The sequence below is a fragment of the Haliotis rubra genome, unplaced genomic scaffold, assembly GCF_003918875.1.
Source record: "Haliotis rubra isolate DU_JTF1 unplaced genomic scaffold, ASM391887v1 Scf32, whole genome shotgun sequence".
Classification (NCBI taxonomy): Eukaryota; Metazoa; Mollusca; class Gastropoda; order Lepetellida; family Haliotidae; genus Haliotis; species Haliotis rubra.
This window is the reverse complement of record NW_025766991.1, coordinates 2026732-2053842: the sequence shown is the minus strand read 5'-3', so window position 1 is coordinate 2053842 and position 27111 is coordinate 2026732. Positions and strand designations below refer to the sequence as shown.

At 39.1% G+C, this 27111-nt stretch overlaps 2 protein-coding genes across 2 annotated transcripts; one reads left to right on the top strand and one right to left on the bottom strand.

Moving 5' to 3' along the window:
- Positions 1–884: 884 nt before the first annotated feature.
- On the top strand, positions 885–4875 carry LOC124283685. Its single transcript, XM_046719691.1, has one exon. It carries the CDS (start codon positions 2671–2673, stop codon positions 3532–3534), a length of 864 nt encoding a protein of 287 aa, XP_046575647.1. The 5' UTR covers positions 885–2670; the 3' UTR covers positions 3535–4875.
- A 628-nt stretch (positions 4876–5503) lies between these two features.
- Positions 5504–23948, bottom strand: LOC124283686 (RNA-binding protein 25-like). The gene is given in 20 exon segments (XM_046719692.1): positions 5504–6388; positions 7689–7835; positions 8744–8836; positions 8839–9005; positions 9415–9748; positions 10606–10756; positions 10986–11059; positions 11676–11763; positions 11947–12042; positions 12772–12995; positions 15246–15326; positions 15567–15631; positions 15769–16021; positions 16327–16418; positions 16569–16626; positions 19002–19097; positions 20695–20784; positions 21100–21140; positions 21639–21735; positions 23830–23948. Coding segments are annotated over 19 exon segments (2331 nt in total). The 5' UTR covers positions 21727–21735; positions 23830–23948; the 3' UTR covers positions 5504–6295.
- Between the last annotated feature and the right edge of the window lie 3163 nt (positions 23949–27111).

Below are 27111 nucleotides of genomic sequence, written 5' to 3'. Positions count from 1 at the left end.
GTACAAGTGTTCCTATACTCTTTTCCAGGTTTCTTCGCATGCTTTTTATTGCAATGTGAGTGCAATTCTGGAATTAAATAAATGAACACCTGTACGTTCATGTGTTCCTTTCTTCGTTTCCATAAGTATATTGTATTATCCGATGTTCGTGGATAATGAGTGAGTGAGTTTATATTTACGCCGCTTTTATAGAAACATTCCAGCAATATCATGGCGGGGGAATTCCAGCAATATCATGGCGGGGGAACAGTAGAAATGGGCTTCACGCATTGTACTCATGTTGGGATCGAACCCGGGATGTGACGAGCGAAACCTTTAACCACTGAGCTACCCCACCGCCCCTTTTGTGGATAATACATTATTGATATATTTTATACTGTCAAAGATTTACTTAAATCTTACAACAACATTATTGGCAGTCAATATACAGACATTTATTTTGTATAAATGGGAACAATTTCGTAAAATTCAAAGCACGCTGTTTGGTAGAGAAAAAGTGTTAATTCCATTTTATTGTATCGTATCGCCTTCCCCTGAGTATCCTTGAGTTGGCTCCAACACAATAATTAACAATGCTAAAAGGAGTCTTTTTATGAAAAGATAAGCATTTAGGTATATCAAGTTAATGCTCCATGAATAATGTAGCTCTTTTATATTTTTGTGTTTGGTATTTTAGACTTTCAAAACCGCCACGAAACATAAAAATTAAAACGACATTCTTTTCAATACGAAGCACAATTGTTATCTCCAAGTCGCCAGTGCATACCCAGTACGGCGAGCACGGGGTCAGTTCTCTCAAGATCTACTATCGCTTACACAGGTGATAATGTTAAGAATCTACAAACACAAACAATTCGCCTCCCATTCAGCCAAGATTTATTACCTCATAAGACTTTTTAAATCTTACGCTTGCGAATTCTTTCAGTTTCTTTTGAGGCCGTGTACAATAGGAAACGATCGATCTTTGTTCTTTGGAACAATTATCCTCTTTTAACACAACTAGTTAGTGTTGTAATTGTTTTCGACATGGACTTTAGGCATTGAGGCTGGTGGAAGAATGATAATGGTGAATTTTTAGATTACGGGATACGGTTCGTCAACTTTGAAACAGTTCAATCAGTTTCAGTGCTGAGGACCAGCCGTTACCTCGGACCAACGAAAGAGACAGTGAGTTTTTCGCAGCCTGGAACATTTTTCAGTAATGTATAAGGAATACCACTTTGTCACATTTCTTGACGATTGCAAATACTGTAAACCTACAGACATGGGCAAGGTTATGATCGACAAAGGATTATAATATGGGATAATTGTGGATCCAAAGTGCTGCGGATCGTTCGTTGTAAGGCTAAGGGTAGCAACCAGCAACGTCACTGGACAATATGGCCATCCTGCCCCTGGGAGGAGTAATGATAAACTACACAACATAACATTGTACCTGAACAGAACCCTCATGGAATCTACCGCAGAAGGTTCTTCAAGAACAAGAACCTAAACTGGAAAATAGACGGTTGTGGATTTCTAGCCATATCTTCCAATACTACTGCAAATCTTGCACCAGTCGACTCTGTCTACAGTACCACAGTGGCACTCAACCTCGAGACCATCGACGGACCCAGACATTCAAAGGTTTAGCAATATTTATATATTTGATTATTAGTTGGACTCAAGTGTTCAGACAGTGGCTGTTTAATTTGTAGTTAAGTAGCCCGGTACATGTTGCGGCCTTTCAAGGCAGTTTTTCAGCCATGAACGTGTTACACAAATCTACAGAACATTCTTAAGAAGGTTACCTAAGGCGTCACTTGTTTGAAGTCGGACTTCCTGGTTCTACTTAAGATTGTGAGTATTACTGAAAAAAGGTTCACTGTAGTATTGAATCAACAAAAAAACAACGCTATTAAATATCTTGGAACATTTTGTTCAATATAATCGAACTGAAAGTCTCGAGAAGGAAACAAAACCACCGAAATCAACAACGTTGGAGGCAGTCAACCTCCGCTACTTCTTTTCACCGTTTTAATTTACGCCTGGGCGTTTATGAGGCAAGAACTTAGCGGGGGAGATTTGTCCTGTATTGGTGTTTGTTCAGCGAATACAAAGATAATATCAGCACATTTGAGTCTCCTTTCTCATATTGCATCGAGGCTGAAATCTGAACTGACAAAGTTTATGCAATAATTGAATCTTAATGTTTATTGTGTTGGAGTTGTGCACACTATCTGGATATACATCTGATCTTTGAAAGAGTCGACCGACAAAAGGAAATTGATTCTTTTAGAGGAAGTATTGATGTTGCGTGGTTGAAACACTTCTGAAATTCTAATCCTGACTGATATAAAGAATAGTTAATCAATTGTGTACAACTGTGTTGGTGACGGGTGCGCCTCGGATAATCCTTTAATACTTCAGGGATTAAGGATTGTGGATGTTGACAGCATTCGACTTACGAGTGTTGACATGTCTTATATGGAGTGAACACAATGTCATTGTTGGACGTTGACGTATCCCATCCGGACATGGATATCTTTGACCGCCCCGAGGTTACCGCACCCCTTGACCACATCACGGGACAGCAGCTGCCCTGAACAGCTACCAGGATTTATTCATTCTTCACGTGTATCAAGACAGAGGCGTGTGATTTACATTAAATACGGTTGTGACTGTAAAATCATGAGTTTGAATCCCAACCTAGGTCATCTGTACCACGACAGTAGTATTGGCGGTACGCTGACGTCGATCGATGCTCGGGAGCAACTGCGCATGCGTGAGATAAACAAACGAGAGCAGCGGTATCTTGCTCACCACACGTGCATCCTGGACCGCGCTAAGGGCATCTGTGACCGATCCAGAAGATGGGAGCAGGAAAATGTCAAACAACAGATTAAAAAGATAAAAGAGAAGACGTTATCACTTGAAAAGAATCTCAGACAAGAAGCCAAACGCACCGCCGATCACCAAATCAAGTCATCTGTGACGTCTGCACCCTGCCTGGTCAGCAGGAAAAGCATATTTGCCAACATACCCAGAGAAGTTAAATCGGCTTCGGACTTAACAGTCTCACCAACCCGACATGTTGTGAAAACGAACAGTTTCCAGAAGCGCAGTAACCATGTAGCCCGGGCTCTGCTGAAACTGTACAGTCGGAGTGATGAGCGGAGGCGCCAGTCCCTGGAACAACCCAACCAGCTGGACCCGGCTCAGCTCGATGTCCTCCACCGAGCCCGGGTTGTCCTCAAAGGGACCGAAGCGGAGGATCAGGTGATGAAGATGCTGGGCGGTGCCTCCAGAGGACGTCGATCTCTGCCAACACATTTGACGTCGAAACAAGAGGACTTCCGGTCCGGCCGGAAAGAACACGGCAGCAGTAGTGGAGATTCCGAGTTGGACGTTGATGTCCATCAGGCGTCATGGACACGATTCACGAAGTTACCTGAAATATGGAAACAGGCAACTGGGACGAAATCAGGGCCCGACGTCAACAAACCAAAACTAGTGACCATCACAGCGAAATACAGGAAATCCAGAGTGTGCTAAGGTATGATTTCGTGTACCCTGTAAACATGCATGGGGTATCATCAATGTTTTACTATACCTAAACATTGAGGACACATGGAACACACGGATTGTTGACTTCTCTTATGGTGTTGTTACCATTTACCAATTACGGAATAGGAAGTTGTGGCAGCTGTCATTTCGTCATTGATAAGATCATCGGACAGCGTCCTAACTTGACGAATCGACTAGAATTGAAAATTGATATTCATTTTGACGCTACAGTATACAAGAGGTGAATCTTAACTATTCTGGAATACCCGCTCCCGGACATGAATGTCAAGCACGGATATATACGGTCAAACGGCAATACTCAGTGTCCAAGATTCGTTTCTGATTGGGGAAATCTTCTCAGGGCGATTTGATTTATATTGATTGCAAAACTATTGTTTTCCACAAGTCCTTGGTGCACCGATGTCTAAGAATCAAATGTATATCTTCTTCATCCGCTAGACTGCATTTTCACACATTTTCGTATATTTTCATCGTTCTGCGGCGTGCTGGAGGATTGGCAATATGCAAATGTGTATTGTACTTAACTTTAATAAGCATATCAATCCTGACAGACGTCCCACTGACAGCTATGGATTATTTTTACCTTTAATGTCGAGCATGGGATTAATATTAATTGAAAGGATATGAATGTTCTAACCCTAACATCTGCTGTGTTTTCAATCTAGGTTTCCAGTAGATTTGGAGTTTGTAAGGTACGTGCGGTGTAAGGTATCAAAAGTTACATGATTTTCTATGAATCTATGCTAAGGATTACATATTACCCCAAACAATAAGCCTTGTTTCCTGATAACATTTTACGTCTTTATCGCGATGGTTTCATTACATTTTCAAGCTGGGTGAAGATATTAACAGAATGTACCTCTTTGCGTTGTATGTTTTACTTAACTTGATAATTCCAAAGCTGCAAAGCAAAAGTTTGTTAAAAGTTAAGTCCGCAATTGACATGAAAATTGAAGTACATAGTACTTATTATCAGATGATATTAACAACGTGAAGGCATATTCCCTATTCCCGAAAATGGTTTGGAGTTAGTGCTTTTTCCAGTCACTGAATCGCTTACATAAATTGGCAAAACAGTCATGAAAAATGTCTGAAAGTATAAATACATTCTGCTGGTTCTTGAACCTTATCCACCGTGGGTTTACAAAACGGATTGCAAAATGTTTCCTATTCACATTATATTAACAGAATCCATCCATGTTTAATCTGACCAGAATGAATATCAGATCACATATTCACAGTCCTAATGAATACTCTGCTCTTTTAAAACCGCACCATTTACTCATGTATTAAACTGATAAAACAGGACTTCCAGCTTGTTTATGTCACATACTTAACCCCAGTGATATATACTCTGTATGAGAGCTTGTCAAAGATCTGCCACGGTGTGTGAGAGTTGGGTTTACGCAACTTTTAGCAGTATCACGGCGGGGGACAACACAATGTCACGGTCCTGACTGATAAATCAAACAGACTTTGGCATGACAATCGAACGATTTAACTACTTGGTTTCCCCACAGGCCTCTGGGTATTAAAGTGGTGTGTGTGTGGATTGAGTGAATGACCATGGAAAATGCCTCCAACACAAAATATCTGGTTCATTGTCACCACCATCAGGGTCAGGTACACCAGTTCAGTGTGTTAATTTATCACGGCATTGATCAGTGACCACATTAATAGCGAATTAAATGGGAGTGTTGACTACTATCTTGCCTGGCTCACTTTGATAACACCAAATTCAAGTAAATACAATCCTTTTTAAAAAATTCATGAATATTCTTTTAATTAATGCAAACTACGTCACCGCCCCTCTACGAATCCAATTCATGAAGGTATTTGGTTTGATTCACACAACAAGAGTGGAACATAACACCCCTCGTTCAAACATTTACTGAAAACTAAATGTAAACCATGTTCAATATAAAAACAACAGACATCAGTTATTTACATTTATTGCTGCCATGTAGGATGTTACACAATAAGACAGAATGTATACAATTGTGAGACAGCACTGACCTAGCAGGAGCCATCACATTACAGGGAATGAATGTGAATTAAGTTCTGGTAAGCCAAAGAAATGATGTGTTTCATTGGGGAATTAAGAATCTTCACATACAAAAATGAAAATCACAATCGATGTAGTTGATGAAATGATTGATACCCACATATTTACACTGGAATCTTAAAAAATGTCCGTTTCAGAGTTATGTTTCAAATCATTCATCTTTCCCAGAGCATGAGAAACACTGGAAACATATGATAGTTTCTGGTTCATAACAGATCTTGTACACATGATAGTCAAGAAACAACCAGATGACAGCACAAACCCCAAATTCACAATTGTGAAGTGAAATTTTTGTTTTTAAATATTTTCCAGAAACAAGTGTAATGTCAATACATTATTTGACAGAATATCTGGAATCTGGAATTTTGTGAACACAGACATTTCTTTGACATATCTCAAAAGTAATTCAAAGTTACAGATGGGACAAGACCTGAAATATGTGTGAAAAAGTCTATACAGGTGGTTTCAAGGTTCCACTCTGCCAACAGCAGCTGACATAACATCCTATACTGACAGTAATAGTTGCACATTGTCTCTGCACGTCGCTCCACAAGCGATGTCACTCAGCACTTATAGCATAATACAAACATTCTCCCATTCAGCAGGCATTCTTCTTTCATGTATCCGTCCACTCAAAATCATGTATAAAAGGTTCAGCCAATTTCACTTGACCAATCCCAGCTTCTTGGCTTCTGTCTCATACACTAATAATCTCCACATTTTGACCACAAACACTTCTGCTTCTTCATCCAGAACCTGAAAAATATCATCATAATCAATAACTTTAATTGCCAGAATAAGACTAAATCACAAAATGAGTTAATGAGAGGGAGCAACTGCTTTAAGATCACATTCAGCAATATACCAGCAACATCAATATTAACGCTGATGAAGTAACAGTTGCGCAAGCATCAGGGCTTGAACCATCTCTCCTCATCACTAGGACCACGCGATGGTGGCGCGTGGTCCTGTGCTTAAAGCTCAGGTCACAAATCGGTGAAGTTAAGCAGCGTCGAGCTCGGAGAGTCCTTGGATGGGTGACCGTGTTTGGCAGCTTGACTCCTGAGAGTTTCTAGGACTTGAGTCCTGCCCCACAACGAAGCACATGTGACACATGTGGTCTCACCTTAGGCAAGTGAGTTTGTTCAAAATTGTCTCTGTTCACCCACCAGGAAAATGGGTACCCGGTGATAAAAGTCATATGACTATAACCTTCTAGCGCCTAACAGGCAGCTTGGGTTATCTGGGGTAATAATGGCCTTGATTGTTAGCGCTATGAGCATACCTAGTGTGGAGTTTGGCGCTATATAAATGGACACATTATTATTATTATTATCACCAAAGTGAGGTGAGGTGAAATTGGGTTTAACGTCGTGCTTGAGAATATTTTGCTCATATGACGACGTGCATGCGCGTGTGTATGTGCAGCTGCTTGTACTAGCCCAGACTTAAGCTTGTTTTATAGTGCTAGCCCACTGAGATACCATGCCGCAGTGAAGCAGGAATACCCCACTCAGACACATTATACTGACTCCGAGCCGACCAGTCGTTATTGTACCCATTAATGCCAAGCGCCAGGCAGGGACCAACAAGTACCATATTTTAATGTGTTTTGGTGGGACGCGGTCGGGGATCTAACCCGTGACCTTCCGCTCTCCGGGCGGACGCTCCAACCACTACACCACAGAGGCGGTCTCATCACCAAGGACAAAGATCATGAAGATACAATACAAGGAGCTCACAACTACAGCTGATAACTACATTGACAAAATTTGCCATTAATTCTATTTCTTGACATAATCAAAGACCACTCAGTATATAGCTCACATGCTGTGTCCTATGAAAAACCAACTGATGTTAACCTTACTGAATAAACTTTTCACAGGATTCATAAAATCACAAGGCCTATTGCTTGATACAAGTTTAATCAAAGCATCAGTTTTATGAGGGAGTCAGCTTTAATGTGACTTTGAATAGTGTACAAATTACATCACGGCATGTCAAGCTAGTATGCAAGACTATTTTTAGCAGCAAGTGTTGACCTAGTTGTACCTACCATGGCTACATCATTCTGTATACTTTGTGGTGTACTCCTGGCAACAACCTTCTGACAGATAAAGTCTGTCAGCGTTGGTTCCTCCTCTCCGATGTACTCAATGATCTTCTTGTTCACCCATGGTTTGATGCGCTTGTCCATCAGACTCTGAAACACCACCATCAGCAAAGCCGTCAGAAGTCTTAGTTCCATATGGTTGCACATAAATCTAAGTCAAACCTGGTAACTACTTCCCCTGCTAAATCATATTAATGGAGAGTAGTTATCACTGACAGACTGACAGATGAATATCTAGAAAACTCCACCCCCAACCCTATATATATATGTAAAAAAATGGAATGGTGCCAGTGAACCAAGAAACAATACTGTAGTAAACCAGGATTCAAACCCATGATCATGGTAAACAACTGTGGCTGGACCTGGCCATCTGTGCCAAAAGATGTGTACCAAAATCACAATACAGTGGAAGCCCTCTAAACGGCATGCGTTGGGACCGGCAAAAAATGCCGGCATAGAGGGTGTGCCAGGTTTAGAGAACTTTTCCTTTTCAACCTGAGAATGATCTTCTGTGTGTCGTAATATACTACTGAACAACGTGTTGATAGTCATCATATTCTTGTCAATGACCTAAACTGGCACTTTCACCGCTTGATGTCGTATCGTGTCTTCCAACATGCCAGCCAACCATCTGATATCTTAACCTCGTTGACATTTAATTCTGAATAATAATTCAAACTGAATAGCTTTCTCTTTCAAAATAGGACCAGAAATAGGCCGAGATACCGATTTAGAGAGCGTTAATTACTGTACAAACAGTCAATTGGGCGGCCTTTGTTGTGTCGAAATAGGGAATAGACTGACGCCGAATTAGAGGGCTTGTAAATGATCATAAATTAACTAGCTTCTGTCGGGACCAAATTCTAGTGCCGATATTGACAGCGTGCCGGATTGGAGGGCTGCCGGTTTAGAGGGCTTCCACTTTATTTCAGCATTGTCTTTAGTCAAGCAATTGTTTTCAAGTGACTCCTTCATGTTTTAAGTGATCGCTGTCTTACCTGGTCCACAATATTCCAATCAAGTTTGTAGTTAAACAATTCATCTTTGGCTGTGGGAATGCTTTCGATAAGGTGTTTAATGCGCTGTCGCTTTTTTCCTCTGCAGTAGATGGCTTTTTGTCCCCTTTCTCTTCATCATAATCCAGTGGAATCAACTTCCTCTTCTTTGAGTCCATACTGTCCTCATCATCTTGATTAAATACATCCCCCACTGTCAGTTTCTTCCTCTTGGTGCCACTTCCTTCGCTTGGACTTGCTGACCCTAAAACAGAAAAGAAACTACTCTAACAGCATTTCTTTGAAGTAATATCCTTCCTGCTTCACACATATACCCATGTGGGGAATCGAACCCAGGTCTTCAGCGTGATGAGAGGATGCTTTAACCACGAAGCTACCCCATCGCCCATTTTGTTTTCAAGGTACAAACACTAGCTACACCATATAATCAGACCTGTTTTGTTCTTTACATTAGTTATCATAACATGATAAAGGGGGAGATAGGCAGTCAAAAAAGAATCTGACATAAGCTGGGTTGGGAGAGTCAACACCACCTACTATCTTTGAGTGATACCAAAGAATGAATCCTTTTTCCTGATTACTGTAGTTAATGTACAATATGGTTACAATCAGTGAGAAGATCCTTTTCCTTTGAATCATATAGAGCAACATACCCAGCTTGAGACCACTGAAGCCCAGTTTAGTAGGTTCATCCTTCATGGCTTGGTTTATGATGGGTTGCTGGCTGTCATCTGAGTAATTGACACTAGGGAAGCTGCCTCTCGTGTCTTCATCTGACGAACTAGCTTCATTTGATGGAGGTGATGCTTTCACTTCCACTGGCTTCAGTGTTGGTTGCATCTTAGATTTAGAATCTGAGTCAGAGTTGTGGACAACTGGTGGTGGTGGTGGGGGTTCCTCCTTCACAACCTCCTTCTCTGGTGTGGATGGTTCGGATTCTTGTATATGTAGTCGGGGCTGCAGGTGCTCCTCACGTTCTTTCTCCAGCTACAAGCAGAGAATTCAACAGGGTAACCACAACTTTGAACATTGTTTTGAGTTTCTGAAATACATTTTCAGCATAATGTAGGAAAGCCAAAAAAAATCAGGCATTTATGTAGACATTTACAAAATCAAGTGGACGTATGGACCTGCTAGACTAAGTACTGGCATGGCAAATCTGATTTGATAAAGATCATGGCAAATCTTCAGAATCACCTCTGTTAAATCCTCACAAGGTCCAGGGGTCAGTGAAAGCAAGTTGTACAAATGAGCTTGCACAGTTTTAGCAATATTCAAGCCATACCAGAACTGTAGTGAGTTTTACGCCACTGTAAACAATATTCCAGCAATATCACAGCAGGAGACGCCAGAAATGGACTTCACACATTGTTCCCATGAGGGGAATCTAACCTGGGCCTTCGTGTGTACGAGCAAACGCTTTAACCACCAGGCTACCCCATTGCCTACCACAGCTGGAGAAAATACACACGCATGATTTGATAAACATTTAACAAAATACAAGAGGAACTGAACAAATCCCTTGCATTACGAGGTAAGTTAAGATAAGTTAAAATCTATTTCTATATTGCCGAGTTCCAGCTAGGCTGCTCACAGGCGCTTTCTTTTCCCCTCGATCAATCTCGATCAATCTCAACGGCACATTGTATTATCAATCTCAACTCTCTGGGGAGTATACAACTCTTGCAGCCACTAGGTGCATCAAGTTAATGTTGTTTTCCCATCCTTACAAGGTATGGAAGACATTGCTATTCTTCCATTCATACAAGGAATGGGTATTTTTCAAGAAAAACTGCAATGATATTTTGCTTTTCTGTTGCATAGAGTATTACAGATCATCCTACCCTAGCAAGTTCTGCATCTGGATCAGGATGACCTTCCTCCATGAGCTTCCTTCGCAGTTCTTCATATTCTTCCTTTTCCCTCTGTCTATCTCTGGAGTCAGCTTCCTTCTCTTTTTCTCTCTCCTTCAGTCTTCGAGCTAATGCACTGCCCCTGTCATCAAGCATATTAATGATGAAACATCATGACAATCATGTATTTCTTTCAAATATTTGCACGACTAAGGTCAACTTGCATATGGAATTACTCTTTCAGGTATTTAAAAAAAAAGTTGTCTTAAAGTATACCAGTCAGCAAACCACAATTGATTTCTAATGTATTCACTGAGTAAACCTCTAAGCGTGGATTAGAGACCAAACCAGTTTCCTTGTTTCAAACTTACTTGAAATACTTAGGATCATCTCTGAGATCATCGTAATCTTCTAAGAATTCTTTCAACCTTCTTGCTTCTCTTTGCTGAAAATGAAAGATCATTGTGAAAGATCAACATAAAAACAGATGAATTTAAAAATGTCATGCTTGGTTACCCTGACATAACAGACTGGTTTCATAAAGTAGATTTGTGACATCTTAAAACATTGATAACAACAAGACAAAGTCATCAATATCCCCCTCAATGGCAAAATACTCTTCATGATTATGTCTATGAGTTAGGATTATGTCAAATATTTAGGTGTGTATATAGAAAAGTGGAAGGAGAGCATTGAAAGGTTTTTAAAGTTCTGCTCAAGAAAGGAGCACTATCACCAATTTCAGTCTAAGTCAAACTTGTTTCCATGGAAACGCCAAAAATATTTTATTCAGAATTCCAAAACTACCAAAAGGCACCAGTACACCACCAGACCAATCTATGTGCCAAGTTTGGTGAAGAAATATTGAATGCTTTTAGAGTTCTGCTCCGGAAAAGACAAATGTGCACGGACGGACTTCATTTTAATACCCCCCGCAAAACGCGTTGCGGGGGATAAAATGTTTTTGTACTGTTGCTGTCAATGAGATCTCAGGATCTGCCCATACCATAATGAAGCACTGAATCAACTAGGTGAGTAACTGATATTACTCTTAATCTCACCTCTTCTGCTTTTCTCTCCTCTTCCCTCTCTTTCTCTTTGTCATATTCTCGAGATTTCTTCCTTTCTCTTGCCTCCCAGTTTTTCAATCTCTGTTACACATAAACATTTGCATATATTAATGACCACATTTCTTTGTGTTGTGTACATTTGAGCAAGATGGGTATAAAAAATTCAAGATCTGGGTTCAAGTTGAGATATCATTAGTCTCAAATTTTTAAAATCTTAAAACATACTGCATGGCAAACACTTAAACATATGCATTGAAATTACCTCCTGGTATGCCGCGCCTCTTTCTCTCTAAGCTTTTTTTCCAGCTTCCTTCTCTCATAAGCTTCTTCCTCTTCCTCCAATTCTCTTTCCTTCCTCCTGAAATGGGCATTACAAAATTGTATGACTTTGTGCACAATATTAAAATAACTGGCAGTTAAATCATGCTCCTATACCTGATGTTCCACAGAGGTACAGATAAGCTGTGTATCTGCGTAACTTACGCAAATATTTATGTGAAAACTCAATTTCTATTAACTCTATTGCGTACAAGTACGCTTGTATTTTTGTAAATACTCAATAAATGTAATCGTACATGCGTATACACAAAACTGTCAAATCTAAGCTTGCGTACCGGTGCATAGATAAAATAACTGAGGTGTATTGAGAGGTTCTATTTCGGGACATGAACTTGTCAACTTGCAGTCTTTCATATCGTTTCTCATATTACAGATCAAATATATAATAAACACTAACATATACACTTTATTATATACTTACAATTAATGGAAAATGGCAAAATACCCATTTGCGTTTGCGTGAGGTGAGTACAATTTATTTGGTTACTCGAAGGAAAATTAGGATACCCAATTGAGATGAAAACAAGTGAGTACATAACTCAATGACCAAAAATGTTATCTGTAGCTCTGGTTCCATCTGAATGAATGAAGACTATCTCACATGATTTTGAAAAGATATACAAAATATAAACAGAACTATCAAATATCCGTACATGGTTTTAGAAGTTTCCAAATTCCTTCAATCTAGACCTATTCCCTTACAGAGAGAAGTGACGGATTCGTTTAGTTGCCTGAAATGATAACTCACCTTTCTCTTGATCTGTCTCTTGATCTGTCACGTGATCTAGATCGTCTTCTTGATCTTCTTGGTGATGGTGACCGAGACCGGGATCGTGTTTTTTCTCTTAAAGCCTTTTCCCTTTCCCTCATTCTTTCCCTCTCTTTTTCTCTCATTCTTTCTCGCTCACGGCGTCTTTGTTTATCTTCAGACCGCCGTTCACGCTCTGTGGCATCTGCATCTTCTTCCTCATCCTACAAAAACGAGCAAACATAATTCTTAGTAACAGGTTTAAGACAGATAGAAAAGCTCACATTCCCAACTCAATCTGAATATTTACATAAGAACATAAATGACAGCATAAGACTTATGAGCTGATCTTAATTGTGATTTTGTCAAAATCTTCAGGCTGACTTCACAACTAAACTCATCTCAGGATGTCTGTCCCATACCTTGCAAATGACAATGTTTACTCAACCGAACTGTACATTTTCTGATGAAAGCAAAAGAACATGCACATTTACAACCGGCAAAGAAATATGAACAAGAGACATAAAAAGACGGTGTACTTATGGAGGTAGGTTTTTTGTTTATGAGGAAGACAATTGCAGTGAACACTGAATGAATAGGACATCATATGAATATGATTGACATAACCAAGATCAAAAATAGAAAAACGATTTTCAGCATGTTGCGACCCACATCTGAAGAACTCGTTTATACTAAATAACACACAAGTATTCACGATACAGCTTTCAAGCTGCTTAATTTTGATGGATATTGTATATATTTCTTCGGCTTTTATTACAGGGCAATGGGAAGTGGTATGAAAAGTAACACAGGAAAAGTACAAATATAAACATATGGACTGACAAGAATGAATGCTGGTGAATCAATCAGTCAAACATTCCCATTCAGTCAACTGGCCAGGCTGAATGGCCACATGTGCATATAGAGATGTTAATGACAAGAGCAAAATGCATAAAACCACGCATGTCTGCTTAAAGTTAGCAAACTACACTGATGGTAAGTGTACTTCTCTGACCGCTCATCTGTCTCCTGACAGTATCCACTTCAACTCCTGTTAACAAAGTATGGCTAGCAAATATCCTTCAATCAGGTAGCTGCTAGTAGATCAAAAAAGTAAACGTGTTATCCCCAAACACCCACCCCAGCAAAGAGAATAGAAGAAGAAAGAAAGCAATCCCCACCCATTTGTTTTTCAACAGGTGCTGTAATGTTTGTGTGACTACGAATACAACACATACACGGAAGGCTGAAACAAAAGGAAACCTGATAAAGCACAATATTGACACAAGAAGCTTTGTGTCCCATCTCTCTACCAACTTACCCACACACAACCATCTTCAGGGTATAACTTAACTGAGATTTCCATTCAACACTTGGCTTTACCCAAGCTTATATCTGTGAAGAGATTTACCCTTGAGCTCCTGAAAAGTGTTTAACTAATACCTGTCTAAATAAATATGCAAAGAGTAAATACAACAACAGTAGAAATAAAAGCCACTAACCTTAACAACTATCTGCCATCTCCAAGAGTAACAACTTTCAAAAAATAATTTTAGGGGCACTAACCTTATTTTAATCTTGCGAGGTGGTCATCCAAGTCGCTAGAGACAGACTAACGTGGAAAACACCTAAAGCACAGTTGCACCTATTACAAGTTACAGAATATATTGTTCACTGGTGAAGTCATGTTTTGGTTTGGGAAACTTTCCACCGACTGAAGTTGGAACAGTCATGTCTAATTTGGCTTGCTGGAGATTACAATGAAGCTTTTCTTCAGACCATGCAGACAAACTGACAGAGCTAACCGAAACCAGGACAACTCTAAAAGGCAACTAGGAAGAAACTACTCGGAGCATCACTCACCCATCTTGAGGCATCGTGGGATATGCGTAACATATATCACAAACAATATTGTGGCAACACTTACCAAAAGGGGCCTTCAATATATTTTTTACAGCTATTCATGTTGCTCAGATGCTTGCCAGATAGCAGAATCTATTGTTTTTAGGTAATGAAATACAGCCTATTAATTTCAAGTCAGATTAAAACGGATAGTAATTGCAAAGCAGTATTTAATTTCAGCTTTTCTGTCTCGGCAATCTCATGACAATATAGTTCAAGATGATCACTTATACGCAATGAGAAGCGCAAACAAGTTTCAATGACACGAAGACATTAAGTGTAACAAATCAATTAACCAATTTTCAAATCAGGAAGATTTCACGCAACAGGATACATCTGTTGAATCAACAAACGAACAAGGATCAATCATGTCATTAATTATCTGTGAAGCCGGAATTTTGGCATTATTTGATAGGGAAAACAATTTCTCGCCTTTCTTGAAAGTTACCATCTGAATATTCCAATTTGTCCCAATTACAAAATGCCAAGATTCCAAGTCTACACAGACCTGTATTGTTCGAGACAAATAAGAAGCATGATTAAAGACAACATGTGTTAGGGTATATAGTTACCTTGTGTAAATCACGAAAGGACTGGATTTCCCTGTTTATTATTTGAAGCTTGTCTTCTTCCAGTTCCATATCATCAAGACCCTAAAATAAGCAGAAGAGAGGGTTGAAACCAGACAGCCTTTCTCTTATTAAGTTTTTCTTTCACCATACATTAGTTATGTTGGACATTGGACAAAATGTTTCATCGAGCCATGCACATAAAAATCACTGGTAAAGAGTAGTTTCAATATATTTCGTACACATCTTACAGCATGAATGATGCTCTGTTTTCACCAAGAATTGTAATTGCAATACATCAAAGATACAGAAGCACTGTCATACCGTATCTGCTATGATTCCCTTGTCTTCCTTCTTCTTTGGCCTTTCTTTAGGTTCTTTGTCTTGTTCTATAATGGAAGTAAATTTATATAATTTTTTGTTGCAAGCATGCTGAATAAAGGGCAAATTTGAACAAATAAAAAAGATTTAGGGGACCACACACTTTTAAATCTGAAGACATGCAGGAAACGAAATGACTGCTTACCAGAGTATGAAGGTTTTGATAATTCGAATGTATATTCTCTCATGATGGCCTCCAGCCCAGCTCTGGCCACTCGATCTTCTCGCTTTCCATCCTCATCGAGTTCATCATCATCTTCCAGAGGTTTGGTTTCTTCTTCTCCCTCTTTCTCTCCATTAGACTGCTTATCATCACCATTCTCAGAGCTGGCTTCTTTTGCTTTCTTTTTTGCTCGATATTCATCTAACAATGTTTTTGTTTTGGCATCCACTTTCACCTTGATGAAACAAAAGATTAAGATAATAAGCTTGCCTTTAGATTGCTGTAAACAGTATATTAGTTAGATCATGGAGTCAGCTTAGTGTGGGATAAAAGTCCATAGAGATGCAGGTCGGTGAATATGTATAAATATGTCAGACATAAGTCTACTGTCAAATATCTAGATCTTGGAAGGTCAAGGACTGTAACTTCCCAGAAAACTGGCCAATGACCATCCATCAGCAGAGTCAAATCTCAAGACAAATTTTTCAAAAATCTGAATACTAATCAATTTGTCTCGGCAAAACAAATCATTGTACTCACAACTAATTTCTTATCAGCAATATTCCATTCATTGAGCAGTCGAATACATCGCAATGTGGCCTCTGGATCTTCGTATTCACAGAAACCAAAAGCTGAAAATATGATACAAGAAATTATTGAAAATGTGTTTGTTGCTATTTTAGCACAGTTAATATTTGAAAATATGTGCTTCTTGCTGTTTTATTTATTGTAGCCAGTTATTTTAGTTATCATAAAGACAATACACAACGTTTCATTACTACCTTGCAATTTTCCAGAAGCACCCTGAACTCTTTTCCAACTGAGCACATTTCCGCATCTCTGAAAATATCAATAACAAAATGCTAAATTGAACATGGGGTAGATGACCAAGCAAATAATTCCTTGCAGTTGTCTATGGAATAATTGGGTAGCTAATAGCCCTACATTAATAAGTTATTTACAAAGCAGATCAACAGAGTATTCCTAGATTTGATGACCACAATAAACCAAATAAATCATGTGATCAGTAGGGAATCATTGTTTTGACTTTTCAGTCTGAACCCAATAGGGCTGGGACGATTCACCGATACATCGCGATACATTAAAGTTTGATACAGCTATCGTATCGTCGACTGGTGTATCGATACACGACTCTTTTTCAAAACAGTATTATCTTAAACATGATAAAGTACATATTTAGAGAAAAATATGCAAGTATGATAGAGTTACTTGTTTGTTTATTACAAAGTGTTATTGCGATACACGAATACCTTGAAATAAATCATTTAATAAATCTTAATACTGTGTCATTCTTTCAAGGTGTATGTATCGTGATACATATCGCATCGCAGGTAAAGTATCGCGATATTTATCGCATCGAGACATAGTGTATCGTCCCAGCCCTAGAACCCAAAAAGCATATTGAGACACTGTTAAGAGGTGAAGTCTAGTAGGTCGCGTCAGCTAATCATTTGAATTGACCAATCAGAACACAGCTTACCAAATTGCGAAAGTTAACATTCGCACATACAGTTTGAACTTTTACCTCCAAAACGTTTGTACTCTAACGATTTTCAATGCCATTTTCCATGCGATTACTTCTGAGTGATACACATGGAGGACGCCATTATTCATAACAGTGATTTTTTCCAATATTCCATGACATCATCTCAAATATAAGCAAAGTAATAGTAACCATGTCATCAGAAAACCCTAAATGATAGCACTGTCAGTTTCATCTTGCATTGCCATTTTGCAAGTCCAACCGAACACCCTAAATAGTAGCCGTTGTCTGATTGGTTAAATCCGTTTGACTGTCTCGTGTTGGATGGACGGTCATAGGTCGCTGACATGACCTTCTACTAGGGTTTGTTCGACTCAGTATAGCAGTGTTACGAATAATACTGAGCCAAATTTACTTAGACTGGATGAGATGTAGCAGGTTAGTGAACTTTCCTTATTAGATCATGGACACCAAGTGACAATTTGCAATTAAAAAACATGTAGGGTACTGTGTTTGTCATCTCTTACTGGCCAGTTGAACTTTGACAATTTGTGAATTAAAAAAGAGAGTCCTTTTTGCATATTTGTTTATTTTTCCTGTGCACAAACACTAGAAGCTACTAGTGGTGTAACGATTCATCGATCCATGGGCCGCCGATACAGTGAATCGATACAAAGTTTCACATTGTTGTATATCCTGATACGATACATCAAATGGGCCACGATACATCGATGTTTAACTCTGAATATTGCCGAGTCGCGATATCTGTCAACATGTACCGTTTTTAAAATCAGCACAAATTTTGACTGTAGTGACAGCATCCAGCAATATGCAGATATTAAAGATGTTTTAGATCTGCTTTTTTGTGTGAAATAACAGTATTATGTTTTATTTAATTTGTACTTGTTTTAAAAAAGTGCCTAATGTAACTTTTTTCAAATTAAAGTTTCTTTCATTTAAACATTGTTTTTGTTTTGATATTGAGATGTTTTAGAATTAAAGGATTTAGTATCGTGATACGTATCATATCGCAACTTCAGTGCACAATACTTTGGCAATATATCGTCGTGACTAAAATTTTAGTATCGTGATATATCGTATCGCAGGTTGCATGCCAATACCAGCACTAGAAGCTACTAACAGGATCAGGTGGTCAGGCTTCCTGACTTGGTTGACATGTCATTGTATCCCAATTGTGTAGATCGATGCTCATGCTGTTGATCACTGGACTGTCTGGTCCAGACTTGATTATTTACAGACCGCCGTCATATAGCTGGAATATTGCTGAGTGTGGCGTAAAACTAAACTCACTTAATCACTCACACTCCTGCACCTTCTGCAATACTTTCCTGATGTCAAAACATTCCAGACCTACTGTAAATGTAGTTGTGTAATTACATATTCTGGACACCATGACCTCAAAACTATTGGATTAAATGAAAGTGACATCCATGATATGCATGTTTTATTGTCAGTGGTTTCACAATCGGAACTCAAGAGAAATTTAACACCATTGTCATTGTCGATTTGTTTGCTGTTCAACACTGAAATCAGATGAATAATCTGCCTATATGACAGCGGCCCAGGACTGATATCTAAGATGTCAACAAGTCTGTCCATCCCATCCCACTAGTTGCCTCCTCCTAGAACATCAAAATCCTGTAAACTCTGTAATCATGGTAATGTTAACACAGCATTGAACATGGCTTACCTGTAACATCTGTTTTACCATCATGTCAGGAGCCCTGTCACTGATGTTGCCTATGAATACTGTAGTCACAGGTGGCTTCTCATCTTTCTTGTCATCCTGAAACATAGAAACAAAATCTTACAACATTAACCAATGGGAAGTAACCCACAAACCACAAAGGTCCACATGCCCTAATTCAAACACTGTTCACAAAGAAAGATTGAAACAAAATTATATAAAAGAAACTGCTTTGTGTTTTGTCTAAACAAGAATAGATCAGTCAAATATGTAGTTAAGCATCCTGTCGTTTTACACAATTCACAACTTCCTTCACATCATTCCTGTCTAGTACTGAAAGTGTAGCACAAAATTCGGAACAGACTACCAGATGTATTATTCAGACTGTGCTAAACTGAACACTGCACTGCACTACACCACCAAGCAACAGTCGATTAAAAATTGATGGACAAAGTCTGAACAAAGCTCTCTATTCACCATCCTCGATAATCTCAAGGGTATATGTTCTGATAAATCTCCACTACACCCTGGATGCATCTACGGCTTGATTTTATTACCTCCCTTGGTTGGCTTTTTATCTAATCAGGTGTCCACACTGGGAAGTTGAGCGTACCAATCACAACTCACTTTCACTTCTTAAATTATCTAACCGATTAAACTTGGCAACTGATGCAGAGGTACTCTCAATGAGGTAGGAGTTCTTGCATATATTTAAGTTTTAAGTTTTAAGTTTCCGACCTGTCAATTTGTCTGTATGATTCCCTCAAAATATGAGCCACACTGCGAACAAACCTTCGTGACTGCAACCGCTATCTTTGACACTGGCAAGCTTGGTTGTAATGACGACTTAGCTGATTGGCTACTGTGAAAATGCGGAGCCAGCAAAGGGAGGTAATAAAATCATCGCGCCGAGCCGTAGATACATCCAGAGTATAGTGGAGATTTATCGGAACATATACCCTGGAGATTATCGAGGATGACTATTCACCATCACTGTGGGCAACACCTCTTCTGTAATATTCATGTTGTCCTGCAGCATTCTGGCTGACCAGTTCCACATTAGAAGGCAACAACTTATGGATGTCAGCTTCTCTGATGAGTAAGTAGGGATATACGCTGTACTTATGGATGTCAGCTTCTCTGATGAGTAAGTAGGGATATACTGTCCTGCAGCAATATACGCTGTACTTATGGATGTCAGCTTCTCTGATGAGTAAGTAGGGATATAAGCTGTACTTATGGATGTCAGCTTCTCTGATGAGTAAGTAGGGATATATGCTGTGTTCCTCATAATAAAGAAGCTGACATCCATATATTCTCACATTTTATGTGTATCATGTCTAAATTCAGTTTAAAGACTATATTCCACAACATTTTTGGTGTGAGATTGATCTTGTACGCTACAATCAGAAAGATTCCTTCAGTTATCATGATAACATGTTAATTGCTTCAGGGTTTGAGACATAATGACCAATATCAAATGTACAGAGGTATGATCCAAATAACCAATGAACCAAATAACCATGCTTATTCAATACGGTCACACCTCTTCTTCCAACAAGGCAAAGCATTGGGCCAATTCTTTCCTAAAATCCACAAAGGGTCGATTAATGGTGTTTTGTTATGTTGTTATTGTTATTTTGCTAAACTGACAATACTCAGACATGCAGACAGAATCTTTGAGTGTGATAGATACCTTTGGTATCTCTTGGGGAACAAGCTTCTTGGAGGACTTGACGCTGTTCTGATTTGATGAGCTAGATGATGCAACGATTGGTCTCATCATCTGAAGATAAATGACAAGCCATGTAACAAATGATGTAAAACTGCTTACTCTTCATATGAAGTGTTATAGTCAGTTTTATTGATATGACCCAAGAATGGACAAACTGAACATGTACAAAGTCAAGTACAAGTATGACAAATACAGAAGTACTTCATTTAACAAAACTGTAATGTTCATTATTATTGCATAAACTTTCAATGGCACAGCCATGATCATGATGATAGTTGAGTTCATCAGACTGAGAGCAGTAATGAGTTTTTTGTCAATAACTTATTAATAATAGCCAAGAAGAAACATTTTATCACAATAACTTACCGGAGGTGGTGCCATCATTCCCATGCCCATTGGCATCATGCCTGGAACAAAACAGAATTTGCAAGTGAAGCAAGAGAAGATGGGTAAATGTGGACCTAGTGGTAGGATTTGACTCAGAATTTCTGCTCTGATTTTGGTTGTACTTTACACTGGGTACTGCTGACAATCGAAAATTATTTATCTAAAACAGATTCAATCTAGATTGGGTTTGGGTTGGGATTTATGCCACTTTTATCAATATTCCAGCAATTTCACTGCAAGGGACATCAGACACACACTGCCATTTGAGGAATCGATCATAGATCTATGGTGTGACAAGCAAACACTTGAACCACCAGGCTACTCAACCGTCAAAAAAAAATATGTCATGGTACAAATAAAGTAAAACCATGATACTGTTGAGCATGTTGAGGTCCAATATTCCAAAATAGTGACCAGTGTATGTACAGATTATCAGCTATCAAATTTAAGGCCTTTTAGGAGCTTTTCAAGAGCCAATCAACAACTACCATGACTAGAAAATGAAATGAGCTACATACCCATTGGAGCAAAGGCATAGCCTGATTGATGCATCATTCCTGGTCCCATAGGAGGCATCCCTATAGGCTGTCTTGATGGAAAGGACATGATCCAGATCTGCAAAATAAATTATCACAGGAAAATATATTAAGAATGAAAAAAACAACCCGAGTCTTCTTAATAAACACTATCTTTCCTTTTTATAATTCTTAACACATACTCACGTATACTGCAAGTATGTGTCCATTTCGCATTATCTCCAGAAATGACAGGATCAGAATGACATGTCCTCAAATATACCTGTAGTCCAATGTTGGTTGGTTTGTTCAGCAATATTCCAGCTATATGGTGACAGGCCTGTAAATAACAGTCTAGACCAGACAACCCAGTGATCAATTGGAATACCATGACGTGTCAACCAAGCCAGCAAGTCCTACCACCTGATCCCGTTCCTCGCCTGTTACAACAAGCATGGGTTGCTGAAAACCAATTCTAACCCAGATCTTCACAATTTGTAGTCCAATGTACATGCTACACATTGCAATGTATTATCTGATCAGGGATTGGCTGTTCATGAAGAGAGACAAATTAAACTATGACTTTCAAAATGTTCAAGAGCATTCTTAATTTTTTAAAAATATCCCCAGTTGAAAATATCACAAGTCTACTTGCACAAAAAATAAACTAAAGTCGTATATTTGTGGACTTCCACTTTTCCTTGTAGATGCATGCATCTCTGCATAAATACTCAGATATATTGTTTTCACCATGTTCATGATGTTGACAAGCCTGAATGATATACATGTAAACACCCAATACAAAAACATATGTAAACAACAAACACCAAAAACAATCATGCAACACGCATCCAATTATCATCATTCAAAACAAAGAACTAGGCCATGAATAACGGTTGTGTAGAATTCCATTATGTCACTTTTCTTGAAAACTCTAGTTGTTACCAAATCATGAAGAGTCACATTAAACTAACGAGTGAATATAATATGGATATCTCTAGAGGATTCTCTACCTCTGCTCACTCACCATGGTGACTACTTCCACCACATGTCCAAAGTTGTCAAAATCATAACTTTTGCCAAAAAGTACAGAACTGTAACCTAAATTTGTGGATAACATTGTTTTGTGGATCGCGGAAATTATCAGCGAAACTCGTAAATTCAGTTTCGACTGACGTCACGAAGCGGTACTTTTGATGTACATACAATGCCACGCCTCGCTGACAAAACAGTTCCAAATCTCTGCATTACTGGCAAGTACACTAAATGTAATTGTCCAGCATTGAAATAAATAGCCCCAAATCACTAATACCACCATTACCAAATTGTATTTTTACAAAATGTCAAGGAAAAGATACGGTTAGCCCCAACATTCTCACTTCTCCTCTGCTTTCCTTGGTGTCAATACTTACTGCAGTGGGATGTCATACATAGTGGTATAAAGTAACCAACTACCTAATCCACGAAACAAGGTGACGTCATATTTTGTGGGCACACGAATGGGTGATGATTGCAAATGGCTTCCGTAAACAAACGTTTCATTCACGAGTGGAATATTAGGCATTTTCAATTTGCTGAGTCAATGAATAAAATAATCAGTGCGTATACAAAATGAAAGGATGCATTTAAAATATGAATTTCGCCGCATTTCCCTTATATCCACGCATCAAGGTTACGGGAGTGTATTAAAAAATCAATTTATGCAATACTTAAATATTATGTGTTCCAATGTTTCGTTGTAATCCAACTCACTGGAACAATGACTACCTCACAGTCATATGTCTGAAGTTAATACTTGTACTCATGAGTTGCACCGGTACCCAACAGTATAAGCAAAACCTACAGATGTTTAAGCAATAATTATTGTGTGAAGTAGAGCAAGGTCCGCGAGCATTGTTATTTTTTCAATTGTCTTAATGGGGCAGTAAACTTCAAAGCCAACTCTTCACTAGCTTCTACATGGCTAGAAGCATAACAGTCGTTGATAGCTACATAAGATGAACACTAAGTTTCATACGCAAGAAAAGATCACGCGTAATAAAAAAGAGGCATGGCGACAAGAGAGAAGAGTGAAGACAGCCTTCCAAGACACAATACCGAACGCGAAGTTACGAACACACGTACCACAAAATGAGGCGGCAACTAGTCAAGAATTAACAAAAAACAAATGTTAAAACATTTACTCGATAATTACCTTTTAAAGTAACATCAAACCGGCAAGTGAAACCACGATTGTTGCAATTTACACCAAACACAGCTAATGCAAATGGCTGCACCACTGCAGTTGTGACGTCACAAGCACATGCTCAAGGGACATAACCCCTGTTGGGGTAGCTTTGAAAACCCACAAATAAGTGGAGCTATGTTCTGTTACAGTATGTTCCTAGACTAACGCTTAGTCTCTGAATATATATAATTTTGATTGTAACATATAAACCCCTTTAAATTGAAAAGGAGCCCCAGGGTGGCCAGGGATTCAGAACCTAACCTCGGGAAATTTAGACTTGCTTCATTTAGGGCTTTAGCATCGCAGGGAAGGCATGGCTGTAGGGAAAATAATGTAGTCCATGGACTGTGAGACAGACTAGTCTGTTCCGTGCGTAAATGGCCGTTTACGTGCGTTTTACTGGATAAAATGTAAATATCATCTAAAACAATAACTATTATTTATGAATATGATTTTGCTTATGAACATGACATGCAAGGGGGTTAATTTATTTTGTACATAAATTTTAGGGGGGTCATTCACATTGTACATGCTTCTCCATAAAAAGCATCATCACCCCCACCCCCAAATTATGAACGGTCTCTTAACATAGTTCCAGCTCCAATTTCCTTTTTATTGATGATTGTGAAAGATACACATATAATTTATCATTCATCCATATGGAATGCATAGAATACATATGCTGTTTTGTGGGAGATATACACGTGATTAAACAACAACCATTCTCACCATGACATGTCAGCACAAAGTAGGTTTAAGGGATCAGGTGCTGTCCAACTAAAACTCATACCAGCTGCGAATAAAACATCCTGGCACTCCCAAGGGGCTCGAGAAGAGGTCAAGGATTAAAGTTTTGGTGATACAATATGACAACACCATTTGTGGTTTAGCCTGTATAAAATAATTTATAACAGATAGTTGTTGCATTTAAATATATGCTTTTTCAACTCCAATAACACTGCATTATTTCTTGTAGGTTTCCTGTTTGCGTTTGTCTGCTGAACTGCTGAGTTGAAAGGGCAGGTACATAAAGATAAACCTACTTGATGTGTTTTGCTGTCTCATATGTTCAAGAGAACAGATTAAAACTTTATAATATCTGCCTCATCTCACTTCAACCGATGATATTTTCCCATTAGTGTCCAGTGAACCTTTCAAGAAGCCCGTGTATTCATGCATGGATACCTTGGCATATAGACCGGGGTTCGTTAAGCACGGGGACCTATAAAGGAAGACACCGGGTCACCGTGCACTTCGCATACAAACACAAACTGTCCTGATTACCCGAATTTTCTAAAACACCTTCCAGCAAATCATGTATGAGCGTTATAATGAATGTGGTTATAACAACCATTATAACATTCCCCACATCACATACCGTATTTCTTATAATAATCGCCTCTAATCGGGCCTCTAATAATCGCCGGGGTTAAAGCAGCTCACTAACAACTACGGTAATTACCGTATTTCCTCAAATAAGCGCTTATCTTTTCAACGGACTTCCAGACCTGGCGCTTATTGTGCTTACTGAGTGTAATTAATTACATCTTAAACCGCTGTTTTACCCCCAGGCGCTCATTAGAGGCACGGCGATTATTAGATACTCAGCGCTTATTAGAGGAAATACGGTACACCCAGTAAGCGCAAAAAACGGCCTCTACTATTCACCGGGTCTGGAAGTCAGTTGAAAAATATGCGCCCGTGCGCTTATTAGAGGAAGTACAGTATATCCACGTGATATGGTGACGTTTCAGAAACATTCGCTGTTTTTCTCTAATCCCATTAGGGGCGGTGGGGTAGCCTAGTGGGTAAAGCGTTGGCTCGTCACGCCGAACACCCGGGTTCGATTCCCCACATGGGTACAATGTGTGAAGCCCATTTCAGGTGTCCCCCGCCGTGATGTTGCTGGAATATTGCTAAATGCGGCGTAAAACCAAACTCACTCATTCTAGTCACATTAAACACCGTAAACCATCTCAATAAATCATACAAATAAATATATCTTAAACACATGCCATCGTCCGATTAGGGGAAATGCTTGTTTGACTCAAAACTCCTCGTTATAGCGCGGGTAAGCACTGCAGTTCGAAAACGTACGAGGCCTAGACACATTATTCGACAATATACAGACGCCATCTAAATGGACACAATTGACCACTGGGAAAAAACTATACTCGGCGAGTTCCATACGAATTATTCATTTCAAGCTTAAGAACAATTAGAAATGTTAATTTTGCTTTCTAAATTTGAGAACGAAATAGCACCAGAATTACGTCTTTGAGCGACATTTAGTAGTTGGATTGAATTTAGTTTAACGCCACTTTTAGCAATATTCCATGCAGCAATGTCACGGCTGGGGACACCAGATATGGGTTCACACATTTTACCCATGTGGAAAAAAACCCGGGTCTTCGGTATGACGAGCGAACGCTGTAACCACTAGGCTACCCCATCGCCTCTTTAATAGTTGGAACGTATGGTTAAACAACTTAATAATTAAAATTAGGTAAAGGCTCTAACGATGCGATCAAGCAAACGACTGAAGCTGTCCAGGCATCAGTTCGCATGCAGGGCATAATTGTTATATTTATAATCGCCACCATAGCAACGCCTGTCATCTATGAAACCCGTTTTGCTTCACGAGTTTTATTCATCATAACAATGTATTAAGTAATTCACTTTAAATCGGCTGGCGTCAAAACTGGGTCGCTCCACGGAATGTGACACATGCAGTATGGCTGATGGTTGACGCGTAACCATCAAACTAACATCGTAGTTTTGTAGTGCTCCTCGGCCCTGTGGCCTCCAAGCAGTAGCAAGCGGTGACAAGGTACTGTAGCTCACATGCAAACAATTTCAAACGTCAACACAGAAAGCCACATTATACGAGATAAGTTTTGTTTGTTTGTTTATTTGTTGTTTAACGCCTCACTCAGCAGTATTAAATCCAGTGATCAACAACATGAGCATCGATCTATGCAAATGGGATACGATGACACAAATTCGGTGAGCCTGATCCCCAGATTCCGACAAGCATGGGTTGTTGAAGACCAATTCTACCGCGGATCTTTACTGGCCTAATACACGATGATCTTATCGTCTGACTAATTACCAGATCTAGGATTTGGATAAGAAGGGATTGGGATTAGGGATGGTGGGGAATGGACATGAAGTGAACAGTCCGAGCTAGGGCCCAGCAAGACAGTTATACAATACACCTTGCACCAGTCAATGTTTGAGTTTGAGCTC

Bases quoted from the DNA above. Each gene is read 5' to 3' on its own strand.
- LOC124283685 (XM_046719691.1), top strand. From the start codon at position 2,671: ATGAGTTTGAATCCCAACCTAGGTCATCTGTACCACGACAGTAGTATT.